Source organism: Camellia sinensis, chromosome 7 (assembly GCF_055761805.1).
Source record: "Camellia sinensis isolate YWXY chromosome 7, ASM5576180v1, whole genome shotgun sequence".
Lineage (NCBI taxonomy): Eukaryota > Viridiplantae > Streptophyta > Magnoliopsida > Ericales > Theaceae > Camellia > Camellia sinensis.
In genome coordinates, this window is record NC_138967.1 from 170,958,466 (window position 1) to 170,969,071 (window position 10,606).

General features: G+C 33.7%; 1 protein-coding gene across 1 annotated transcript; it reads left to right on the forward strand.

Annotated features, from left to right (window-relative positions):
- Positions 1 to 2,195: 2,195 nt before the first annotated feature.
- On the forward strand, positions 2,196 to 4,683 carry LOC114260565 (uncharacterized). The gene is made up of 3 exons (XM_028200713.2): positions 2,196 to 3,435; positions 3,659 to 3,817; positions 4,040 to 4,683. Exons 1-3 carry the CDS (start codon positions 2,196 to 2,198, stop codon positions 4,681 to 4,683), a joined length of 2,043 nt encoding a protein of 680 aa, XP_028056514.2.
- The last annotated feature ends 5,923 nt before the right edge of the window (positions 4,684 to 10,606 follow it).

Here is a 10,606-nt window from a genome sequence, read left to right on the forward strand (position 1 = left end):
ATAGGCTTCAAACCCATCCCCCACGATGTATTCTAGACCCTATCTCTCGCCAAGGCCTTGGTTAACGGACCCGCAAGATTATTACAAGATTTTATATAATTCACAATTATGATGCCATTACTCAAATTGGATCTCACATTACTGTGTTTCCTTCTAATAAGTCTAGATTTACCATTATAAAAATGTTTGTTCACTCTACCAATAGTAGCAGTGCTATCACAACGAATTAGCACAGGAAGAATTGGTTTTTCCCAAAAAGGGATTTTGTGTAACAAATCTCTCAACCAATTTGCTTTCTCACATGCTAAAGCTAATACTATAAGCTCAGCTTTCATTGTAGAATTAGCAATTATAGTCTATTTTTTAGACTTAAAACATATAGCACCACCACCCAAGGTAAAAATAAAATCCGAGGTAGAGAGAGAATCACCTGACAAAGTGTTCCAATCAGCATCGATATATCCCTCAAGTACCGCAGGATACTTGTTATAAAACAAACCATAATTTTTGGTACCTGATAAATATCTCATAATTCTTCCCATGGCTAGCCAATAATCTCGACTTTGCTTGCTAGTAAACTTGCTAAGTACTCCAACAGCATATGCAATGTCAGGTCTAATACAGTCAGTAGCATATCTCAAACTACCAATCATGCTAGCATATTCCTTTTGATTAATCATATCTTTTTCATTTATTACAGCAGATAAATGTATGATTGCATCAAAAGGAGTAGCAATGTGTTTACAATCTAGAAAATTATGTTTCTTTAAAATTTTCTCAACCTAATGCGACTAATCAAAAAAAATGCTATCATTAGTCTTGGTAATTTTAATTCTCAAAATAAAATTGGCTTCACCAAGATCTTTCATATCAAAGTGGCTATTAAGCATATTTTTAGTCTCATTTATAATATGCAAATTATAGTCAAAGATAAGTAGATCATCTATATATAAGTTAATAATCACATGTGCATTCTCACAAGTTTTATAATATATGCACTTGTCACATTCATTAGTCTTATAATCATTCTCAAGCATACATGAATTAAATTTCTCATGCCACAGATTAGGAGTTTGTTTTAAACCATAAAGGGATTTAGTTAGCTTACATAACTTGCTTTCTTGACCAGGTTCTACAAAGCTCTCTAGTTGGTCCATGTAAATCTCCTCATCTAGATCTCTATTTAAAAATATCGTTTTCACATCCATTTGATGAATTTTTAAATCATGAATTGTTGCCACTGCTATCAACAATCTAATGGATGTAACTCTAGTAACCAAAGAAAAAGTATTAAAGAAATCAAGATCAATTTGTTACTTAAAACCTTTAGCAACAAGCCTCGCCTTCTACAGGCCCGGCCCCGAGGGCAGGCCCAAGAGGCCTGCGCCTTAGGCCCCCAGATTTGGGCTGAAAATAGGGCCCCAAAATATGATTTTTTGTTTTAGATATAAAAAAAAATCCAAATGTTATAAGCCCAATTGAATATAGGCCCCAAAAAAAAAATATCGTAATAGAGGCCCAATGAACTATTCATAATAGAGGCCCATAACAAAATCCTTTACATTAATCATTATGAACATGGGCCCAAGATATGCCCACCTGAGAAGAATGAATTCACATGGGTCTTTACATATTTGATTTTGACGAAACACATCTTTGAGAAGAATGAAACACAGCACAGCACCTGATAAGAATGAAATGAAACACATCTTTGTTCTGTCTCCTCCATATTTGACGAAACCGTGAGTCTTCTTGCATTGGACTGCTCTCTCTCTTCTTGCATTGGATTGGACTGATGAAGATGAAACCGTGAGTCTTCAGTCTTCTCCTCTCCTCCATATTTGACGGACGCTGAGCACTAACAATTTTGGGCATCAAAACCATGAGTCTCTCTCTCTCTCTCTCTCTCTCTATATATATATATATATATATCACATTTAAATAGAGGAAGTTTTTGCCCTAATTTTTTTCCTAATTTGTTGCCCTAATTTTTTCCCTAATTTTCCTCTTAATTTCTTGCCCTATATAATTTGTTCTTTAAATTAGAAAATTACCTAATTTATATGCTTTAGTGAAAATCTATAATTTTTGTTGTGCTCTAATTCTGAAAATATATTATTTGCAGAGATCAATGAATGTGAATTTGTGTGGATTTGTGATTATACAGAGTAGTCATCATGCCTCCTAGGAAGTATATGTCTGGATGTGAAAAAAGGGAAAAGAAGCAAAAATTAGAAAATTTTATTCAATCTCAATCGGGAGCACTTGATAAATTTTTTGGTAACAAGAAACAAATAGAAAGTTCATGTTTGCTTGATGAAAATTTGGTAATTGAAGAACTTAATCAATGTAATGAGAATGATAATGAAGATTTGGGTGTTGAAGAGCCTATTGAATGTTTGAATGAGAATGACAATAAAGATTTGGTGAATGAGAAAGCTACTGAAAGTGAAGATTTTAATATTGAATATGGACCTTTAAATATTAATGATCCAAGTAATTGGGACAAGATTGATCAGAATTTCAGAGATTTATTAGTTGAAAGAGGTCCTATAAGAAGTAATGTTGTCAATTTTCCTAGAGATGACAAGGATAGACATTTCTCCTCTACACATTACATTCAAAATTTACCAAATGAAGAGAAGCAAGATAGGAAATGGCTAGTATATTCAGATGCTTCAAACAAAGTATTTTGCTTTTGTTGTAAGTTATTTAAGAAAGATGGGAACAAGACTCAGTTGGCTACTAATGGATTTAAAGATTGGAAGAATCTAGGTCATAGGCTTAGAAGTCATGAAACTAGCAATGAGCACATGACTTGTATGAGCAAATGGATTGAATTGGAAAAAAGATTGCAAAAGAATGAAACAAATGATAAAGGTGTTCAAGAACAAATCAATAGGGAGAGAGAACATTGGAAAAAGGTGTTACTAAGGATAATTGCTGTTGTGAGAACTCTTGTAAAAAATAATTTAGCGTTTCGTGGAGACAATGAGAAGATTTATCAAGAAATAAATGGAAAATTTTTGAGTTTAATTGAAATGATTGCTCAATTTGATTCAGTAATGCAAGACCACCTTCATCGCATTGAAAGGAATGAAATTCATTACCATTATCTTGGTCACAAAATCCAAAATGAATTGATACAGATGTTAGCGGGTGAGATCAAAGGTACAATTGTGAAAAGAATCAAAGAAACGAAATATTTTTCAGTTATTCTTGATTGTACTCCAGATGTTAGTCATGAAGAACAAATGCCTCTTGTAATAAGATGTGTGGATGTTTCAACTAATCAAGTAAAGGTGGAAGAGTTCTTTTTAGAATTTTTAAAAGTGGATGACACATCGGGATTGGGTCTTTTTAATGTACTTAAAGAGGTATTGTGCACACTCCAACTTGATATTGGTGATATAAGAGGGCAAGGATATGATAATGGCTCTAACATGAAAGGGAAACACAAAGGTGTACAGAAAAGGCTACTTGAAATAAATCCTAGAGCATTCTACACACCATGTGATTGTCATAGTCTTAACCTTACATTTTGTGATATGGCTAACTCTTGTCCCAAAGGCTAACTCTTGTCCCAAAGCTATCTCTTTTTTTGGAGTGCTACAACGTATATATTTATTGTTTTCATCTTCTACAAAGTGGTGGAAAGTTTTCAAAGATCATATGGAAGGTCTCACATTGAAGCCATTGTCACAAACAAGGTGGAAAAGTCGCGTTGAAAGTGTTAAAGCAATAAGATATCAAGCTCCACAAATAAGAGATGCTTTAAATCATTTGGCAAATCTTGGTGAACCCCACAATACAAAGAGTGAAGCTGAGTCTTTAGCAACATATGAAATTGAGAACTTTGAATTTTTGCTTGGCATGATTATTTGGCACAATTTATTGTTTGCAGTTAACTCAGTTAGCAAAATATTTCAAAGGGAAGACATGCATATTGATGTTGCTATAATGCAGTTAAAATGACTCATTACCTTTCTTGAAAAGTATAGAGAAACTGGATTTTTGGATGCCATGACTGAGGCAAAAGAAGTTGCTACTCTAATGGAAATTGATCCAGTATTTCGTGAAAAGTGTGTCATTCGCAAAAAGAAGCAATTTGATGAGAATGTTAGTGAAGATGTGACACAGACTGCTGAAGAATCTTTTAGAGTTAATTATTTTATGTATATAATTGATCAAGCTCTTTCTTCACTTCAGAGTAGGTTTGAACAATTTCAAGTATATGAGGAAAATTTTGGATTTTTGTTTGATTTGAAAAAGTTGAGTTCTACCAACAAGGAATGTTTGAAGACTTATTGTGTTAATCTTGAAGATTTTTTGAAACATGATGAACTTTCTGATATTGATGGGAGAGATCTATTTTCAAAGTTGAATGTCTTGAAAGAAGTTTTACCGGAAGGAATCAAAAGACCAATTGAAGTATTAAATTATTTGAAAACAATAGATGGTTGTTTCCCAAATGCATGGATTATGTATAGAATTTTGTTAACTATACCTGTTACAGTGGCCTCTGGAGAAAGAAGTTTTTCAAAGTTGAAGTTAATCAAATCTTACCTTCGGTCAACTATGTTACAAGAAAGATTGAATGGGTTAGCTTTGTTATCCATTGAAAAGAATATGGTGGATAAATTCGATTATGTAAGCTTTATTAGTGATTTTCAAAAAATGTGAGAAGAGTAATGTTTATGTGATAGTTAGTTCAATTGTAAATTGGATATTGCTAAACTATAAAGCAACAAAACCAAATTTTTAGTTTTTTGAGTATTTGTAATGATTGCTTCCTATCTTAATATATGAAAGTAAACTTTTTGTTTATAATTTTAATGAATATATGTGCAAATAATGTTTTATCCATTTATCCATCCACTTTTTTTTTTTTTCCAATGTAAGAAAGGCTCCATTTCCGAAGGTCACCTTGGGCCCCCTAAATCTCAGGGCCAACCCTGACCTTATATTTATCTATAGTTCCATCAGGTTTAAGTTTTTTACGGAGGACCCATTTACACCCAATAGCTTTATAACCAGGAGGTAAATCCACTAGCTTCCATGTTTTATTTGAAAGTAATGAATCTATTTCATTATTTATAGCCTCTTTCCAAAAAATAGCATCAGGTGATAATAAAGCTTCTTGCACTGAAAAAGGAATTTCTTCCACATTGTAAAGATAATAGTCAAGGCCAAAATCATTTTCAACTCTAGCTCATTTACTCCTTCTTGGTTGGATTTAAAAATTTTCTTGTTCTTGAAAAACTTGAGATGGAGTAAAAAAACTAGGCATAAATAAAATATTTTCAGAAAATATTTGACCCCCACTGTTTCTACATTTGAAAGGACATTTATTTCATGAAAAATAGCATTACCTGATTCAAAAATAATATTATTTTTCATATCAAATAATCTATAAGTTGTACTACGCAACGCATATCTTAGAAAAGCACAAGTGGTAGTTCGTTCACCCAATTTAGGTCGTTTAGGATATGCAAGCCTCACAAAAGCTAAACAGTCCCAAACCCTCAAATAATCTAGATTTGGTTTATGCCCCCACCACAACTCATAAGGTATAATTTTAGTCCTTTTGTGTGGCACTCGATTTATCACACGGCAAGCTGTTAAAATAGCCTCGCCTCAAAGATTTGAAAGAACACCCGAATCAATAAGAATAGCATTCGTTAAGTCAATTAACATTCTATTTTTTCTTTTAGCTACGCCATTAGATGAAGGTGAATATGGTGGAATAGTGTCATAAATAATTCCCAATGATTAAACAAAAGAGTTGAATCCAAGAGATTCATACTCCCGCCTTCTACCACTTCTAATTCTCTTAATTTTTTTTTACCAAATTGATTTTTCACTTCAAAAAAGAATTCTTTAAATTTCTCAAAAGCATCACTTTTGTTTTTTAATAAAAATATGTTTGTATATTTTGAAAAATCATCAATAAAAGTGATAAAATATCGGTATCACCATGAGTTAAAATTCCTTCAAACTCACACAAATCAATATGAAATAATTTTAGCAATTCAGTATTTTTCTCAACATTTTTATGAGGCCTCCTTGTAATTTTTACTTTACTACAAACTTTACATTTCTCAAAACATTTTGTCAATTTAGGAATTAATCCTAAACTACTCATGATTATCACATATTTACTGTTGATATGACACAAACGAGCATGCCAGAATTAATAGAAAATAACATATAAACCGAATTGGTAGATGATTTATTAATCTCAACATTTAGTTTGAATATCCTATCACTAGCATAACCCTTACCCCAAAAATACCCTTCTTGGTAATCATATATTGATCAGATTCCATAGTTTGCTTAAAGCCAACCTTATTCAACAAATAACTTGACATCAAATTCTTCCTCATGAACGGTATATAAAGCATATCTTTTAAAGCAAGCACATGTCCAAAGGTGAACTTAAAGTTAACCTCACCACTCTCAAGTATCTTGGTTTGACTAGAATCACCAAACATAATTGTTTTCTCATCATCAAAGGGAGTATATACCTTGAACCAAACTTTATCATTACAAACATGTCTATTAACACCATAATCTGCCCACCAACCTTCCACATAATTAACCATGCAAATGTCTATAATCATCGCCACAAATGGCTCCTTAATAACATTAGCCTTTGGGATAGGTGCATATTTTCAGAATTTGCAAGTTCGAGCAATATGGCCACTTTTGTCACAGACAAAGCATGTAAAATTTTGTGGAGATGGTGGACCTTGGTTCTTATTTGGATTAATCCATTTATTATGAAATTTACCACCTGATCTATTTGTATCTCATTTTCTTTGCATTATTTATTAATAAAATATAATTCTTCTAGTATTTTCACTAACAATTTTAAGGAGATCAAGTCTACTGCGGTAGGAAGAATCTAAATACCAATGCAGCAGTCACTAAATTCTGACTTGTCCCCTCTAGGATATAATAATCCGACCACTTGTCGTATGGTCCAAGTCAACTCTTCATAAAATGGTGAACCCAAAGCTCCACCAAGAAAAACACCATTCTTTGGCTAGTAATCTCTTAAGTGTAAAAATAGTTGGTCTAGAAAAGATTAGATGAGAATGACAACATATAAGCCATGAGGACCTTATAAATTACATCAAAAATAATGACCATTAAACTAGAGAAAATTGAGAGTCCCAAAGCCTCCAAATATTAACTCATTACCAAGCCCATGACCTTCCAAATAATCTCTATTCATGGATAAGACTAAAAGTCATCAAAAAAAATAAAATAAAATAAAAAATATTAAAATGGTCCAACAGTTTGTTTATGTCAAATACTTTTCATTCTACTCAAATTAGCAAAATAGAGTTTTGTTTCAGGGGTGTTTTGGGAAGTTGGTAAAAAGCTGACTTTTGGCTTTAGTTTTTTACCAAGCTTTTTTGGCTTTTTTGTAGGTGATTTGGGAAGTTGGTAAAAGCTGACTTTTTTGCTTTTTGGTTTAATATTTTTTTTAAAGTGTCGTATCACTATAAAATGACCAAAACACCCTTAGCCAATTGACAAAATTTACGATTTTGCCCTTGTGTATGTGAACACTTTTTTTAATATAATTACAATTTTCCAACATATTTTATTTCATTTTTATTATTATTACAATTTGCAAATTTTACCAAATATTTTTTATGATTACAAATTTATTATTTTCATTTTACGAATTTATTATTTTTATTATTACAAATTTATTAGTAAATGTATTCTTTTTATTATTATTACAATTAGCAAATTTTCCAAACAATTATTGCAAATGACCAAAAAACCCTTAGCAAATTTTTTTCTATTATTATTACAGTGTTGTTAATTATTTTTATTATTATAATTGAATGACATATTTATTTTCTTAATTTTTGCCAACAAATTGCGCTCTTACATTTAATAATTTTTTTATTACAAACTGGTAAACGCCCTTCATAACCTGCAACTTAGAAACATAACCATACATTTTTTTGACACTTTAAACTAGGGGTGGGCGCGGGTCGGTTGCGGCCACGGAATCTCCAATCTGCCATCCGTCCCCCATATTGGCGGATTGGAGAAAATCAATCTGCATCCGTCTGTCAATCTGGTGGATGTGAATTGAGCGGATTGGCGGTTTGGCAGATAGATGCGAATCGGTTTGGCGATTTAAAATTTTATAAATTTTCAATATAATTCAACTTGTGCACTTCCTCAAAAAAAGATGAAGAAAGTGTTACAGTCAATGACTTAAAAAAATATTACAATCACTGCATGTCTCATCCAAAACAAGAAAGTTTGAAACTTTAGAATATCACAATCACTGCATGTCTCATCCACATAAAGTATTACAGTCTGTGGTTCTTAAAATATAAAAACAATTCAAACCACCAAAACCATGAATAGAGCAATAATAGAGATTGTATGTCTTTATAGTGTTATATCTATATCTGTTTTTGAAAATAAAAACCAGCCAGTATATATCATATTTTCTATTTATTATTTTTAGAAATAGATTTAAAAACCAAAAAATATAGATAAATAATAAGTTTATTTTTTTCAATTTGAAAAAGATATTCAAGTTGAAAACCTTTTTTTAACAGAATATTTAACCTCTTTTTTAATTGAAAACATAAACAGAATATTTAAACAAACTGAAAACACAAAGTCTTATAAATTACTAAGGGTGTTCGTGGTTTGGCGGTTCAGTTGCGGCCAAAGGAATCTCAAATCCGCCATCCGTCCACCAGATTGCCGGATTGGAGAAAATCAATCCGCAACCGTCCGCTCGTCATCACGCATCCGTCCAAAATGCAGCGGATCGGTTCAGTTCGATCGATTTTGGTAGATCGATATATCCGCTGCTCACCCCTACTTTAAACAGTTTCACACATTCATTTCATTTGTCATCAACTCGTACAAACCGAACAGGATTAGAACCCAAGCTGACGCCGATGTCACACTAATTCATTCTGTATTAACTTCCTCACTTCGTTCATATGTACGCCATTTTCGCCCTCTGGTTCACTATCATCATCATCACCAAGACCGTCAACATTTGGCATGTCGTTGAACATAAAATTCTCTGCATTCGCAACCTTGTTGAATGCTTCATCATCGCTCGAGTTGTGGCGTATAAAATTATGTATTGCCATTGAAGCCCCGACCAATGGCACCTGCACTTTCCCGAAATCATATCGCGGCATGTTCTGTAAGAATCCCCATCGCACTTTCCATACTCCGAACGTACGTTCAATTGCACTCCGTAAAGAGGAGTGCACCGTGTTGAAAATTTCGTTTGCATTTGTTGGCCGTCCAGTTGCGCAAAACTCTTCCTAATGGTAACGGCATCCTTTAAACAGCGCCAAAAACCCTTTTTGGTTCTTGTACCCCGCATCAACAAGGTAATATTTTTCTGCTTGTATTTTGGTAATTTTGCATTAGTACGTAGCATTATTACAAATATCAAATGCACACAACTAATACAAACAAAAAACCAGCCGTTATTCATCTAACCTTCCTTTGGCATGGGGAATTGTTTAGTTTGGTCCTGTGTTACTTCGTTAAAAACTCTGCTGTCATGCATACTACCCTCCCATCCGCAAGATATAAAAGTAAAACACAAATCAAAATCACACGCTGCGAGTATGTTTTGCGTGTGCCGTCCTTTACGGCCAAAATATGGTGCTACCTGCTGAGGCGCGAGATGTGCCTCCACATGTGTGCTGTCAAGCGCGCCAATATAGTCCTACAGAAGCACACAAAAAATGTGAAGGAGAAATGCTACTACTCGAAAAAAACGTTTGCCCTTACTTTCTGAAAGTGGCTACTATTCATAATTAAATGTGTGACAAATAAATACACTCATTTTCAATGGGAAATATTTCCGTTGGGACTCTAAGTACAGATGTCTACTATGTTGTGACCTTGTCGGTCGGCATTGTGTTTTCGTGAACAACTTCATCGCTTTAAGAACTCGCATTACATGACGCCATACTGTTTCCCTCGAATGTTGAAAATGGTCTTCTAAGTCCCAACTCGTGAAGCCCCGTAACATGAATATGAACATGCTGACATTCTCAACTACGTCTACACCATGGGGACGCTGTAGTACTAGGAGGCCGCAATCCTCAACTAATGTCTTGCACAACATCAAGAACACATCATGTGACATCCGAAAATTTCGCTGAAATGCTTCATTCCTTCTTCGAAGCATCTCCTGCATCCACATGCTACCAGTCAATGCCGATGTGTGAAATGGAGTCCTGTCAACATACGCGTACTCGTTGGCAACGCGAGCAATTTCCATCCAAATTATTGATGTCGTCGATTCCATTTCTCCGATCGTCTCTCGTATCCAGGCATTTATTTGGCTATTGCGTACGACTCCCGAGCTAGTACCCTCTTGTGCATCCATAGACGTTGCAAATTATATGACATAAAAACTACAAGTTGTAGTGATTAATTGGCGAAATGAGTTGCTCAACCCCATGATATATAACACTCATATTACTATGGCCATGTAATTGCCCAAAGTGGAACACCATGACACTACCATGTGAATGGTAGTACATTTCCAGGTTTGTACAATTTCTACTTTGCATGCTTC